General features: G+C 37.8%; 2 protein-coding genes across 3 annotated transcripts in view; both read left to right on the top strand.

The window, feature by feature from the left end:
* The first annotated feature begins 8,182 nt into the window (after positions 1 to 8,182).
* On the top strand, positions 8,183 to 9,508 carry hes2.2 (hes family bHLH transcription factor 2, tandem duplicate 2). The gene is made up of 3 exons (XM_082188131.1): positions 8,183 to 8,372; positions 8,484 to 8,571; positions 8,685 to 9,508. Exons 1-3 carry the CDS (start codon positions 8,190 to 8,192, stop codon positions 9,002 to 9,004), a joined length of 591 nt encoding a protein of 196 aa, XP_082044257.1. The 5' UTR covers positions 8,183 to 8,189; the 3' UTR covers positions 9,005 to 9,508.
* Positions 9,509 to 10,135: 627 nt separating this feature from the next.
* The window catches only part of acot7 (acyl-CoA thioesterase 7), a 113,677-nt gene continuing 107,228 nt past the window's right edge, over positions 10,136 to 16,584 (top strand). The window contains exons 1-2 of one of the 2 annotated variants that reach the window (XM_082189469.1): positions 10,136 to 10,149; positions 10,436 to 10,616. In XM_082189469.1, the coding sequence (XP_082045595.1) occupies positions 10,146 to 10,149; positions 10,436 to 10,616 (185 nt within the window). In that variant the 5' untranslated portion in view covers positions 10,136 to 10,145. Of the gene's footprint in view, positions 10,150 to 10,435; positions 10,617 to 11,283; positions 11,498 to 16,584 lie in introns of those variants that run through there. The other variant, XM_082189470.1, reaches the window with a different exon arrangement.

Raw genomic sequence — 16,584 nt, 5'->3', positions numbered from 1 at the left:
ATTGTGACACTTTTTCTTAGTCTCCTCAATGGCAAAAACTAAAAGTGTCGCAATAAACCTGAATTCACCATATTCAAAACAATCCACACTGGAACTTGCACGGCAAGAGCAATTAAAGAAATGGTTTGTATGCCAACTATTTCATTTTCAGACTGTAAACCATTATGACTCCTAATTATCTTTGGGAAGAGGTGAAAAATAAAAGCTAAATCCAGGCAAATGACACTAAACTCCCTGTTGAAATGGGTGAATTTGCCGTGGCATTGCGGTTCCAATCTGCCTCGCTGCTGAGTGTTTTGCTATTGTATTTCTATGTAAAGTTGTTTTTGAATCTCTTTCTTACTATCACTCTTTGTCTTTAAATTGCTAAATATAACTTAATCATTGCCATTTATATCATATTATCTTACACGTTAATCTGACACCTGTAGCTTTTAATGTAAAACGCTATCGCTAGTAAAACAAGTTAGCATTTTGCTAGCCTGTTAACTTGTGTGTGCTTACCATCTCTTTTCTCAATTGCGCTCCATCTTTTATGAGTCCATCAAACAACTGTGGTTAGTCGGAATCAATCAACAAACACGGTGAATCATGGCATCTTCCAAACCTGTATGACTTTCTTTCTTCTCCTGAACACAAAAGAAGATCTTTTAAAGAAGGTTGGTAATTAAACAGTTGCTGGTCCACATTGACTTCCATTGTATTTTTTTTTTCCTACTATGGAAGTCAATGTGGCCCATCAGTCGTTTTGTTACCAACTTTCTTCAAAATATCTTCTTTTGTGTTCAGGAGAAGAAAGAAAGTCATACAGGTTTGGAACAACTTGAGGGTGAGTAAATGATGACAGAATTTTCATTTTTGGGTGAACTATCCCTTTAAGTCTAATTGGCTTTATCACTCTGTCTCCTCTCCACCAGTAAGCTGGTGTGTGGTGGGCGTTCTGGCGCAATATGGCTGTCGTCGCATCATCCAGGTGGATGCTGCACATTGTGGTGGTTGAGGAGATTCCCCCCCAATTAAAATTGTATCATATACTGCTGCTACAATAACGGCCCATTACAACTGTTTACCTGCTTTCTTCTTTCTCCTTTTTGTTAGAGTAAAACAGTAGGTAATTTGGCCGGGGATTTTTACGCGGGTGGGGGGAGAAAAACACTGACATTCTGGATTCGGACGGCAATAAAAATCACAGACTAACCCCTGTAAGTGTTGAAAATGCTGTACGACCCCATGAGAAACAATCACCGTCCGAATAGGGCTTAACTGACAGTATGCTTTCACTGGCCTTTGAAATAGCCCCGCGGATGGTGCCGTTTTTTAGAACAACTATTTGCTGTCTCGCTGCTATAGTTTGAGCAAACTCCCCACCACAACCATTCCTTTTAAATAGACTCCCTTTTCTGCCTAATGGTTTGCCAGCAGATGGACCATTGGATAATATAATTAAAAAGCTAACAACAATCAGTGTAATGACAATTTTATTCTTTGCATGAAAACACCAGCCTAATTGAACACTGGGTGTAGGCTATTACAACTTCCGAATTATATTCGTATAGACGGTCAACAGTAATAAGGTAAAGCTAAGAGTGGTCCAGACCAACCTTCCGAACGAACACCTTACAGAAGGTATACTGAACTAAGAACGTTTCGGGAAACACATATTAACGATAAGGTACAGCTTAAGGTAACTTAAGAACGACATAGCGTTAAGAAGTTTTCGGGAAATCCAGCCCTGACCTGTTAAAAAAGAGATATCTTCATCCCTCCTGGGGTGGTGCCACTTTTCTATGTAGTAATATGGCACATAGTCTTAGAGTTGGTACTTGACTAACTGGGGCCCAGGTCAGGAAGCAGAAAGACTGGCTAAACTGACTGTCTGCTAGCTGTCTCACATCACAGAAGTCAGATAAATTTACATTTACATTTAGTCATTTAGCAGACGCTTTTGTCCAAAGCGATTTACAAATTGGGACTAAATTAAGCAAGTCATCGTGAAGAGGCAAAAACAACGCAAGAAGAGCTCAAAATACGAAGTTCAGGCATTATTCAGAGTAGCATAAGCCCGATAAGCGAGAATTTACAGGAATACATATATATACAATTTTTTTTTTTTTTTTTTTATGAGGTTAAGTGCTCACGGATCCCAAACAGAGACCCTTTTACTTAGATATTATAATATAGAGAGACTGAGTAAATACATGTAACACAGTGAGGGTTATTATTAAGCACGTTAACAGCTATTTACTGATTAAATGGGTATTTATAAGGTTTTATGATTCAGATAGTAGCCTATCATAATAGTGCCTGTGTGTTAATTTGATATATGTCACAGGTGGAAGTAATAGTGAAGCAAGGATTCAAGTGCAGGAATGAAGGGTCTTTAATTAATAATAAAAATGAAACAAAATACAAACAAAAACTCTGTGGGGGAAAAAAGGACAGGCATCAAGATACAACAGAACTATGGCAGGAAACTGGACTGCAAACACAGGGAGACTAAATAGGGAAGCAAACAAAAGAGGGTAAAGAGGAAAGCAGGTGGGGCAAATTAATCAATAATCAGATAACAAGATGGGAGGGGCTAGATAATAGACTGGAGAGCACATGGCTCAAGGAAACACATGAAAAGCCATGTGCTCACAACAAACAGGACTATAACACAAGCACATGACAAACCGGGAGTGTCAGAGCTCTGTCACCAAACCAAGATATAAACTAGACAGAAGTAACAGAACTCTGACAACATATCTATGTACTGCCCCCTTAAGAGTTACGCAAAACTATAAAGTTTGTTTAGGATGTACTTGCAAAAACGTGTCTTTGCCCAGCATGTTTGTTCCTTTACAAACAGGAACTTTCTGTATTGTAAAAAGAAACAATTTGTTCAGTTCAGTTCAGTTCAGTTCAATTCAATAACTTTGTGAAGTTCATCAGTTATGAAACAAGTTTAATTCAGCTATTAGCAGCTCTTCAGAAGACAATAGTGTCGTTATTCAGCTTGTGTCAGTTTGATGTTGAAAAATGCTGCAATTATTAAACGAATTTGATCTCCACAGAAGACAATAGTGTCATCATTCCACTCAACTGAGTTCTCATTTGATAGTGTCACAATTTGGTAACATTTCTGAATATTCAGTGTATTTTAAACCCCAACTAAGCAAGCCAAAGGAGATAGTGGTAAGGAACCCAAACTCCACTAGGTGACAAAAATGGAGAAAATAACCATGGGGAAAAACCAGGCTCTGTCGGGGGGCTGAACATAGTGTGATTTATGATTCCCGGCTGCATCACAAGTCAGATTTGTGGATTGATATTTTTTTTTAAATGTGTCTAGCTCCTTGTGCTTTTAGAGTTTAGGATATGACACTCCGACATTAGGTGGAATGTAAGAGTTGTAGTCTGTCCAGCAGGTTGAAGTAGTAGAGCTACCGTGGATGACTGGCTTGTCAAAGGTCGTATATGCAAAATGACCGTGTTTGTTAAAAATAAAAAATAAAAAAGTCCTAGCTGGTCCCGGCATGACTCGTTCTTAGCTGACCATAGGGATTTGTGCCAAGGACGTGCCTGTTGTCGGGGTCTTTGCTGGCATTTCCTGGATGCAGGTCCACCATCTGGTCTGGATCTAGCTGACTATGGTAACCTTGGGAAGGAAGAGATAGGAATAAGGAAGAGACAGACAGACATACCAATATAAGTGTAGATGTCATTCCTCTTTTGATGTAACAGGTACTTTGGGAAGTTATGGGAAGTGTTCCTGATTCCACTTGCAGCCTAAGGGGCCTTTCACACAGAACGTGTTTTCCAATTCCACTGTGCTGTGTAAACACACGCTAAACTGTGTATGACCGTTTCGCTCTCGTCTTTTGGCGCATGACCTTGCGTTTTTTCCCTATTCCACTGTCCGCATCTTGCATTTTTGTGTGAAGGTTCTGTGTGAATGGCCCCTGACAATCCCTAATGGGGTTTGAATTATACAAATGTGATACTGTTATTTGTATGCTAGGTTAACAGATCTTTTAACAGGTCTTTTATCTAGATTTAAATTAGAGTGAGTCTGTCTCCTGGACAACGCTAAATAGTTTGGGAGCTGAATAGTAAAAAGTCTGCTACCTGCATTTTGATACTCTAGGTATTATGAACTATTCAGAATTCTCAGGCCACAATGAACTACAGCTTGACCAAGTACTGAGGAGTTAACACATTCAGGGCTTTATATGTAATCAGCAAGATTTTAAATGGTATTCAATGCTTAATAGGCAGCCAATGCAGTTTTGATAGATCCGGGCAAATATGGTGATACTTCTTGGTTTCCAATGATCCTTCCACAAGATGGGCTACTCATACATCTAATCGGAAAGCCATATCTGTTTCCCAGCTTCTCTCAAGGAAATGACATGGTCATTTAGGATGATTCATTTCATTTAAATTTTGTCTGTACCTTCTGTTTCACTCCTCTTCCATCCTGCTGTCCCCTTCCTCTCTGTCCATGTCTTCTTACAGTTTCTCCTTGTGCTCTTTCCACAATGCCTTCCACTCTATACTCATCTCTTCTCCCCCTTCTATTCTTCCCATGCCCTCTCCTCGTCTTACTCTCTTTCCTCTTCTCTTTCTCTTTCAACCTGTTCAACTCAACCTCTCCCTCTCATCATCATTCATGTGCACTTGAGAGTTGTGTTTGTTGATGTGTTTGGACAAATGTTACATAAATGTTTGTGATTTGTATAAAACCAACAAAAAGAGCTTCAATTGTTTTCCCTGATATATAAAAGTCTTGGTTGGCTGTGTGAACTATATTGTGAAAATGTTGAAAATTATGCATATGATTTGTAATTTGTATGAAATGAATGAAAACGTACATGTTTACGACAATTACAAAGTGTTCAGATCACATTGTGTTAATTGTTTGTTATCGTAAGTTACCAAAACTGCAAATGGTTAACCATCACATTATAGCCTATATCATTTTACTGTAAAATACTGTTAAATTTATAGTTTTTGTAAGTAAAACTATATGAATTATATAATTTATGGTGAAAAATAGGAAAATAACATTTCCAGGGGCTTCTGTGTGACACGATATGATATTGTATATAAATTATTTAGCTTCTTCTCATTTATGTAATCAGGAATGTTTTGTGTTATGTTACTCTGAATTCTATGGACTCTGATGTGACTTTCTGTTGTACAGCCTTCATGGTTAACAGTACATTTTAAGGTAAAAAGCAGATTTTAGTTTAAGTATATTTGTTTATTAACAATATATCACTCAATGAAATAGATGGTTGTAAAATATATATTAATATGCCATACCATAATTCAAACATTATCACCAATTTTTATAATGAATTTCTGGCAACCACAGCTGCCAGTATTTACTGTAAATTGATATGTGGACACCCCCTTCTAATGAACAGATTTGGCTATTCCAGCAATTGCTGTGAAAACATCTTAATATTATCGTAATGCTAAATGCAGTGACATTATAAAGAATTATGGGTTACACTTTATTTAAAGATGTCTTTGTTACACTGTAATTATATATTTAAGTACTGAGTAATATTAAGTAACTACATGTACTAATAGGGTTAGGGTTTGGTTTGGTTTAGGGTTAGTTGCATGTATTTATGCATAATTTATAGTTATAACTACATGTAACATATGTAACAATGACATCTGTAAAATAAAGTGTTACCGAATTATGCACTCTCTGAAACTTGTCTTTCTATGTCTTTCTATGATGTTGCAACATGTTCTCACTCGCAACTCGTCACATATGGAGGCTTGTTGGGAGCGAGAGCGTGTTGGGTAGGCTATAGCATTAAGATTTGTCCTCAAAAGAAAAACTAAATACTGAAAACCATTTATCAGGAGAGGTTGTCCACATACATGAATGTGTCCCTAAAGAATGAGTATAGGATTAGTATGACATTGTAAAAAAGGCTACGTTGAATTGAAATAGAGCACAATCACAGAACCCAGTTCTAATGAGTAGCCTAAACATATTTTTTATATAAAATCAGCATTCAAATGTTAACAGCATATGTATATATTCTTCTGAATAAGGCAACATACTACACTATTTCAGTGAGCATTTATCTTCCGATCTATGACAGACAATCTGACACAGACAGACCAACTAACAATAAGAAGAGTGTCTTAACATGCTAAATGCCGTTAACTGTCATTTGTAACCTCCCCCACTCGTATATTCAAATGGTTTTCGACATGGGGTTTTGTGCAGCTAGTGCAGCTCATCTTACTGGATTTTGCTCCTTAAAACTACCTTTTTCCCACGTACTGGAATGAGATTAGACAAAAGGTCTCTGTGTGAGTGTACGCTATGATGCCACAGATGGGGCACCCACGCTAAAATACAAAAAAGGAACAAAAAGAGTTGTAACTGAACGCATCTTAAGTGAAACATTGGCTGACACGCTCCCTAAAGGCCCCTTGGGGGAACGGGGCGCGTGCAGGGCACTACTGGTTACCAAGAGACATCGCAACTCTGACGCTCCCTTGTGTTCATTTTATTATTACAAACGCCTACCTACACGTGTAAAGAGAATAAAACAATAACTAAAATAAAACAAATGTCACACTACTAAAATTGCATATCACTAGCTTAAATAGGCTAAAGATCAAATCTGTTGTCATGGGTAGGGTTCGCAGCCCCCGTTTCTTTTTTTCCTTTAAATGTAGCCTAGTCGTATTTTGAACACGTTCTGCATCAGTTTGAATATAATAAAATGGCTATATCTGGTATAAATTATGCTACAAGACGTGTATCAAGCAGAAGAATAGCCTATGAATGGCGCTCTTCATATTCACCGAAATGGATATGGAAAAAACAGCGACATGTCTGCGCGCAAAATAAACGAATAACGCTTCTCTTTTGTTTGATCATTTGTAATCCAAAACCATTGACGTGGCGTATGCAGATGGGCCAACGACGCCAAAAATGCTTTTAGAAAACAACGAAAGACTGGAACTTTAGAAAGATGAGGGTCACAAGTTACACCATCATTAAAAGGGGAGTTGGTTGAGGGGAGGCCATCTGGAGACCTCTACATGACGCGTGCAGGACGCGTGGATCCCATGGGGCTCCAAGGTCCCCTAGCTGAAAATATTTGACAGCCGATCATGGGTTAAACGTCTTTTTGGTTTTCATCTTTCATGCAGATAAATATAGTCTAAAAGAAAGTAGACATAGGCGTGCGTACGCAAACATTGCTTTTTGCATAGTCCACGTCTTATAATTTAAAACAAACAAATTTACGTGGATGATATGCTTGAAGACAAGCACTATACGCTAAATCAATGTTTGTTGAATGTAGTGATCACATATTGGTTTGCATAGCAACTTAGCGGTCTGCTGGGGGACGCGTGCGCTCAACCCCTCCCTATGAACGCCAGCGGTATAGCTACAGGTGTTGTAAGACCCACGTCATCATAAGAGAGAGAGAGAAAAAAAGCTATTGTTTATCACAATTTACAGACAGATGTTACTTTAAAACGGCGTGGCTTGGGAATCTGTCTGTTTTATTTAAATTATGAATGCTTATCCCGCCCTAAACTGGATCCCAATCCCGTGTCCTTACGCGTCACCAGCTTCCCTCTTCTTCTCATTAACATGTTTTCTTCGCAAGCATCTATGTGAAAGAACAATAGAAAAAGTATTGTCAATAAGATATAACGTTAAATAATAGATGCATATTATCTATTTTGCACCTGAACAGTTTCAGCCTTTTATTCCGTCCAACAGTGAAAAAGACGCGTATGAAAGACGCATTAACATATGTTGAAAGTTTGGATAAATTAGTCAAATAATAAATATAAATAAACTAAGGTAGTTTAAATATATAATAGCAAACATGTCAAATGTCTCAGTCTAAATATAACACGATGGGGAAACGAGCAAAATTTGTATTACAGCAGGATATCGGATATAAACCCATATATTATCGGATATAAACAAATATATGTTGGCTTATATTGATTTTCAAACTGAGATTAAGAGTGGAATATAATTTATACACGCTACAGACGCGTCCTTTTGTTCTACAGTCTAAAGTTATTTGACCAGAGGAGTTGTCTGAGGCGTGGGGGCGTTCCCATGACGCGCCGGTCAGGAATATAAACCCCGCGCGGGTCCTCAATCCAGCATACGATCTTCCCACAGCAACCTCAACATGACTCCCAACGCCACTGCTGTATCTGCTCTGTCTTATGCGCCCCGCACCGTGGCCATGAGAAAGGAGGCAAACGAACTGAGAAAAACCTTAAAACCCTTACTGGAAAAGAAACGACGAGCGCGCATCAACGAGAGCCTCGACCGATTAAAAGCGCTCATTCTCCCGCTCACAGGCAAAGATGTAAGTTTTGTTTACGCATATGCTAAACACATTATATTTGGATAGTCTGTCTTCAACGTGAAGTGCTGATGTGTTACGTTTTTTCTTACCGTTCCCTGTTCTCCATTTCAGAATTGCCGTTATTCTAAACTGGAGAAAGCTGATATTTTGGAGATGACCGTTCGATTCCTGACTGATATTCAATCCACTCCGTCTAAAGGTCAGTTTTCTTCAGATTGGCTATCTTTTCCATTTCAACTCATATTATGTTCGTCTGATATAAAATAGTTTCAAAGTAAACTAACTGTATGCCTATTTATTGTTTGCTTACAGATGGTACCATTAGTTTTAAAGAGGGGTACACAACCTGCATTCAGCGCGTTTCAGCTCGCCTCCCGCAAACCAACCTCGACACAGAAACGCGCCATCGCGTCAACGAGTTCATCCAGCGTTCGACGATGCCCAAGACACCAGCCTGCCAGAACTGCTGGTCACAGAGCTCCAAAATGATGTCACAAATCCAGCAAAAACTTCTGAATTTGAAATCTAGCAGCTCAAGAATCGTGAACCCCAAAAAACGCTGCAACGCTGATATTCGCAGTCAACAGCCTGTGCCACTGATCACCGATTCCGAAGTCTGGAGACCTTGGTAGATCTAGGCTACCATACAAATGACTGTTATGATCTTATAATACAAGCCTTTCAGAATTGTAGGCTACATATCTGCAACCTATGTCTCTTTTAAAAATTAGGCTACTTGATGAATACGAGTGATCAAATAACATATAAGTATTGTATACTTGTTTTTCCCCAGTCCAGTGTATAGTAATGGAACAGACCCGTTCAAATAGTTTTGTTTTCATAAAGATCCTGCGCGTGACCTGTACATAACGTGGTTATAGATTTATTCGCAAATTGCGAGTTAAATCGTCGGTGGCTCTTGAAAACGCCTTGTAAAACCCCAAGGGTTATTAATTGTAAAATATTTGCACCTCACACTTCAGTATCCTGAGTTGGTGCGGATTATTTAATTGTAAGCACTCTGTGCTGTTCACTGAAATCTCTTTTTTGGGGGATGTGCTATGTATTTTGACTACTTGTTTATACATTTATGTGTTGTGCTATACACTTTATAATAAAAATTGCGGCATACACAACTGGTTTCCCTTGCATCATTCTTTCTGAACAAATAGCTAAAGTAAAATAAAAATGGGTTTAAAAGCACTAACAGAGCTAGTCCACAAAGGAGAAGCACGGACTCGCTATCAAAAATAACAATGACATGATTTGGGCGCGCAAATGAAGACAATGTGTATCACATGGAATCAGAGATAAGGCCTAGGCTAGGCCTACTGATAAAACCATTATGCTTATTCATTGAATGAACCATGAAGTACGAAAAAGCGTCTGCTAAATCTGCCCTGATCATGAAATGCGTCTCTAGCACGCATAGTATTTCGTGCAGTTTATACGCGAAAATGAGTTTTTACGTGTATCTAGATATAGGCTAGTTTTCGCGTGCATATGATAGGCCTACGCACTTTATGGCGTGTACGCACGTCCCCACACCACTAATCCTACCCAAGGGGTTTACAGTGCGTATCATATGCACGTAAAAACTCATTCGCGTATAAATTGCAGATCGGGTTGGCTAAATAAAGAAATGCAAACAATCATTGACAGCTGTTTGACAGCGTCCTCTTTATGAACGCTCGCAGGAAAACCTAGTCTCTGGTGCCACCTTTCGGTGGTTTAGTTCAACTATGAAAAAAAGAAAAGAAGAAACGATCGAGCATGTGTAAAACTTTTACTATTGATACTCATTTAAAACATTTATAAACATGTTGGTAAACCTAAAGTCTATATAAACGGTTGATTTTTTTTAGGCTAATATAAAAACGTTTCTTTGCTTTATAGAGAACAACAAAGGGACAGTTTAAGCGATATATCCTATCTCCACACGTGTACCTCCGCTAATAAACGAAAGTAAACTTTCTAAAACAGTTTATGAATCGATAAACGATTCGCGCCCCGTACTTAAGCTAAATGATCAACAACAGTTTGATTTTCATCATGTCTTATAGGCTACCGCTGCAGTGGAAGAAGCTGGCCAATCGATTTACCCTTCAAACCTGCAGCTCTCGCTCCGCCTGACTCAGTCTATTTCATTACGACACACGGAATCGGGGTTAGACGAGCCTCGACGCAAGCTCATATAATGTCTATTTCAAATGCACAAGCGACACCATCCATCCAGATATGCAGGTAAGACGCTTTTATGTAGCTCTAACCTTTAGTGACTCAATGAATGGATCTCAATTTTACGTCCGATAAAGCGGCCCAATAATCCGCCTGCTCCACAAATAGAATAATATCTCCTTTTCGGAGATCACTAACACGTTTTACAGAGAACGAAATACGAGGACGTTACTTTTGTTTAAATTGAACATGACTGAAAACAAGTTTCGGATGCTGGAGCATTTTTTTCTCACACCGTTCATGCCGGGAACCTTCGTATGTCGCATGCGATGACCTCAACAGTGATGCTGACGTAGAGCCCTGACTATAAAGCACAAGGTTATCTAGCAGCTAGGTGGTCAAGAAAGAAAATGTATATTCAAGAGATATACGGGACTTATAGCGTGGCAAATTAGATTAAGCTATGATGATAGTTCTATATGCATGCTATGATAATAGAAGCGGATCGTGAAATAAACTGGTGAATAGAAAGTAGAAATGAAATCGAAAGGGCTGTTATGCGTGATATTTTCATAGCATAAATGTTGGTGCTCATGTGTTTATCCCTTTGTTTCAGTAATCAGGATTAAATGTAAAAAAAGCCTGTCTGTGATAGCCGATAGCGCGGTGACAGAATACTTCTCTTGTCATTCGATGCTCAAGCGCGACTGCCCTCTCGTGCTTTTAAGTGGTACAGCCTGCAACCATGTGCAAATTTTATGAGATTTTGACGGTGTGTCGGTATTTGTTGTCATCTGTCACGCTCGCATAAGCGGCAGTGTGAATTTGCTAACCTACATGTTAGCTAATGGTGCTATGAGACACAAACAACTCCAGCACATGTGGAAACAAACCTGGGGGGCCAGAAGTTTGTTCTGGGGGGCCAGAAAGCCGAATTCTACATCGAGGTTTGTTCTCCGGTAGTTTTTTGGGGAAACGTGCTAATGCTAAAACGTATAATCGTATAATTCTGTTTATTCCAAACCTGATTTACAGATGAAAATCCGCGTTGGTAATCTCTATAACATAATCCAAACGACTGTGATTGGTTAATCCTGATCAACGCTGAGAAAATGAACAGGTATCATGTGACAACAACACAGTGTTGTTGCAGCAGTGGTCTGGACAGTAACAATGACACTACTACTTTAATAGTCATTGAATTGTTAAGTTTCGCATAGTACAATTGTACAGATATTCAGGATATAAGATATTTTGACCAGTAATTCTTTTGAACGTTTCCACTTCGTCAAATCAGACTCAAATAGTTATTCCGGCTGAGTTCTTGTAAATTGAAAAGTTTGATTAATCATTTGATCACCAATGTTTTCCAGTATGCTTATGTGGTGAAAGAAAGCTTAGACTCAAGGATAATTTTGTATTTTCAGAGTGCATTAGCAATAAGCAAGTTTTGTCCTTATTCCTCTATTGTCAGTGTAAATAGTTTTTGCTTGTGGATGCGTTTCACGACGAGAACCTTTTATAGACTTCTATGGCCGGATGTTTCAGTATACTGGTGCATTAAAGGGTAAGTTCACCTAAAATTGAAAAATAGGTCTTCAATGACACTCTTGTGTCGTTCCAAACCCATAAGACTTATTTTCATCTGTCCCTCTCTTATGTCGAAGTCTGTTCCCCCAGTTCCCCATGTGTTTAAGTAGGAATGTTACAGGTATGTTTAGGATTAGACAGTCCATAGGAAACGTAGGGGATACAGACTTCTACACAAAACCTCTTTTGACAGTCCATACAACTATCTTGAGCAGTTTAGTCCAAAATATCTTAAGAGACAATAGCTTTGTATGATGAACAGAATGAATTTAGGTTTTTAATCGCATATAAACATAAATAGAAGTTGTCATTGGTTCATTACGGATGCTCACACGTGCTGCGTTACACGAGAATGAACCTTGGTTCTCGCACGCGTCAGTTGAACATGCTTGACTTTCTGTTTACCACAACTGTGCTCTGTAATGGTAGTTGAACAAACATACAGGATTAGTTTCAAAACCAGACAAAAGTTGACAAAACCAAACCAATTCAATCATGCTTTGTTTGTACCATAACACTGATCATCAACGTTCTCTGTCAACTCAGGCTTTGATCCTGAGGTCATGGAGTGCGTGTACATGAAAGTGTGACATCAGTAGCAAACAGCCAATCACATGCTTTGAAACAGAAAAACTGAGATTCACTTCTTGCGAGAGAATCATCAAAATATTTTTTTCTCTTCTGCTGAAGATGAAGAGATTAAAGAAAATTATGTACACAAATTAATTTACACAGCATGAAGAAAATATCTTGCTTGGCTGCGTTTACATGGACACTATTAATTTGATTGTAATCGGATTGATGGCTCGATTGTACTGAAAAGCCTTCATGTAAACACCTTAATTGATCCGATTGAGCTCGTTCCAAATGAAATTTCGATCAGATTGAAAGGGGTGGTTTATTTCCTTTCTAATCCGATCGAGAGCATGTAAACACTTGATCGGACTGAAAACCAAAACTGGAAAGGACTGCGCATGTGAAATGACGTAGAAATGGCATAATGACGTATGACGCATGGAACCAGCTGTTGTTGTTTTTGAAATAAAATGTCAGAAATTACTGTCATGTTATTCTAAAATTCTCCTACCACTCATCGTCTGTGAAGTGGAGCAGAACAACGTCCCACCAGTCCTTGACTCTCATCCACAGATGCTTTGTTTTGGGCGTGGGATGGGGTGTTTTTACTGTTTGATCAATATAAGCAGGCCGAGCCCGGCATAACGGTTCATGTGCTCGTTGTCTCCTAATAAGGATCCGAAATAGATACGTATTAATTCTGCTCTTTAAAACAAAGAAAAGCAATGTAGAATAGTGTGCACAAACAGCGGGAAACTCTGTCGGCCATGTGTGCGTATGCCAAAAAATCAATTCTGATTAGAAGCTTGTGACTTATAAACGCGCACATCAACCTGATCACTTTATTTACTGCTCATGTAAACACTATGTTCGGATTCATCAATCGGAATGAATTCAGAATTGATTAAAAAAATAATAATTCTGATTAGAAGCTTGTGACATATAAACCAGTGACCATATAAACCACTGTGAAATATAAACCATCAACCAGATCACTTTATTTTCGTTCATGTAATCACTTTTCGGATTCATCAATCGGAATGATTTCATTCCGATTGAAAGAAAAAGTATCCATGTAGATTGAACGAAAAAGTGTACATGTAAACGTAGCTAGTGCAAGTGAAAGTTAGTTTGTATAGTTGACAATATATATTGCCTAGGGAGGGGCAACTTCGGCCCTGGAGGGCAATAGTACAGCAGAGTTGAGCTCCAACCCTGATAAAAAACTCAGCTGCCTGTAGCTTTTTCATAACCTGGAAGACACTGATTAGCTTGCTCAGGTGTGTTTGATTAGGACTGGAGATAAACTCTGCAGGACAGTGGCCCTCCGGGACCGAAGTTGCCCTTCCCTGGCCTAAGTATACAGAGACTTGAGAACATGTAAGCTCACATGTAGCTAGTCATTTAAAAGCTTTATCTATCAATTCTAAATCTTATTTATATTACACATTATCTGTATATCATTTTGTTCATTTAAGCTAAATGTTAAATAATTATTCAACTAAAATCGATCATGTGTAATGGATAAGGGGTATAATAGTTAATTATATAAATAATAAATCATATAAAATAATTATAATTATAATAAATAATCATCGCTAAAAGCCAGACAATTTCGTATTTAAGAATATTTTACTATGTAGTGACCTTTAATTTGCAGCAAGAGAAACTGGGGGAGTGACTTTATTGTGTCAGACGTTTTACTTTACTCACAGCTGATTGGTCCGATTTCAGTTTGAGATCTCTCACCTAGAACATAACCTGCCTCGGAGCAGGTTAGACATGAAGCGCAAGTTATACTATGGCGATGTATGCCGATAAAAGATGAACCAGTTTCATGGTGCCGGGTAGGAGCCGCAAACTAAACTGAAACACACTGGCTAACCACCTAAACCGGCTTCATAGAGGCCCCTGATGTGTGCGTTCATGAAAGTGTGTATGTGAATAAAGGTCTAAAAATTCAATTTGTTTATCATATAAAGCAATCGTGTCTCTTCCAACAATTTTTATTAATCCGCTCAATTCATATGGATTGGTTTTATGATCTCTTTATGAACTTTTTGAGGCGTCAAATTGGTAGTTGCGTGGACTGTCAATGCAGGGACAGAAATCTCTCACATTTTATTACAAATGCGTTCATTTGTGTTCTGAAAATGAACAAAAGTCTCACGGGTTTGGAGAGACATGAGATTGAGTAATTGATAACAATTTTATTTTTATTTTTGGGTGAACTAACCCTTAAACACATGGTTTACTCCCAACCCCCCTTTGTATTGTGTTCCTAAAAATATGTATTTTAATTTATATTTCCTTATTACTAATTTGACAGAGTAAATCATCATAATTGTGTGTGACATATGGTTTATATAATGTAGTTTTTTCCTTCACATTGCATTTTGTTTTAACACAGTTAAACCAAAACACATAGTCAGTATAACCAAACACATTATATTCACATGCAAATGTTGCGCAGATACCACATTTACTCAGAGGTGACCAAATTTACTTAGCAGCCAGGGTGAATCACTTAGTGTGGTTAGATCCATTTTGGTAGTGCTTAACAAATCAGGTCATTTTGTTACTGATGTGTAAAAAAGGCAATATGCTACATTTTATTGAGCCTGGCATTTTGGTTCTGAGAGAGATCAGACGCTTTTGTCATTATCCTCATATTCCAAGGTAGGATATTTGCTGTTGTGCTTTTTGTTTCGCAAGACACAATTAAAGTATCAGTGATGGGGAAAAACAACTTGAACCAAATTACATGTGTCTCTTTTGAGCTATTTTAGTGAACTAAAGCAATGCAAACTGAATGCAAAAAAAAGTTTTTGAGTGCGATGTGACCAATATAGTTAAGACAGTTGACAGTATGGCATAGACACAACAGCATGACACCAAAATAACTCAATCCTTGATACTTTAATACTTTTCATTACATTTGTACAAGTTCTCAATATCCAAAAGTGTAATCAATGGGTGAAGGAACAAGAGATAAAAAATGTCCTGTTAATGATAAACTGTGGTTTGATCAATCAGTCGACAGAAATCTGAACTTTCTCGTTCTTGTGGTTACTTTGGGAAATCCTTTACCTTTTTTTTTAGATGGTTGGCATGACCACATGCAATATTGTAGTAAGCAAAAGATTCAAAGTGGGTCCTTTTCACTACATTTTCCATGTCTGCTCTCTTATTGGGTTACCCGTTACCTGTCAAGAATGTATTCGGATCACATCTATCCCCCAAATCAAAAAATTATATTTTTTTTCCTAAAGAAAAGGAAGCCAATTGTTAGACCTTTATTTTTATTTAATTGTATATTTACATTGTGACACTTTAATGACAGTTAAGCACCTTTTTACTTTAATGCGAATAAAAATGGTAATTTTTTCCATCATGGTAGTATTTGTTCATGTGTGTAAAGAACTTGAAAAATACTTAATTACTTGAGAACTCTTTTTTGGATTTCTATTTTTTCTTCTTCTATTTTTCATGTCTGTCAAGTGCTATTGAAACATCATACTTCAATCCTTTTACCTATGGTAAAAACACTTAATGCAATGATTTGTATTTATTACTTTTATACAACAGAGGCATTAGCAAAACAAGACACAGATGTTTAATAAACAATTATTAGTAATTATTATGACTAAAAATCAGAATAAAAATTTTTTGTACCAAGTAATATATTTTATTAGCGTAAGTGTAGACTGTCTGCTGTTGCTAAACAATGTGGTAGCTTTGCACATAATTATAGAATGTGTCATCGTGTTTATTTTACAACAGTGTCAACAATTTTGGGTAACAGGTTTAGAACTAATATAATAGTTTTTTTCATTTTAGTTAACATCTAGTGTGTTCTAGAGCCTTG

This window comes from Leuciscus leuciscus (assembly GCF_965113295.1).
Source record: "Leuciscus leuciscus genome assembly, chromosome: 13".
Taxonomy (NCBI): Eukaryota; Metazoa; Chordata; class Actinopteri; order Cypriniformes; family Leuciscidae; genus Leuciscus; species Leuciscus leuciscus.
This window is presented reverse-complemented; position numbering and strand designations above follow the sequence as displayed.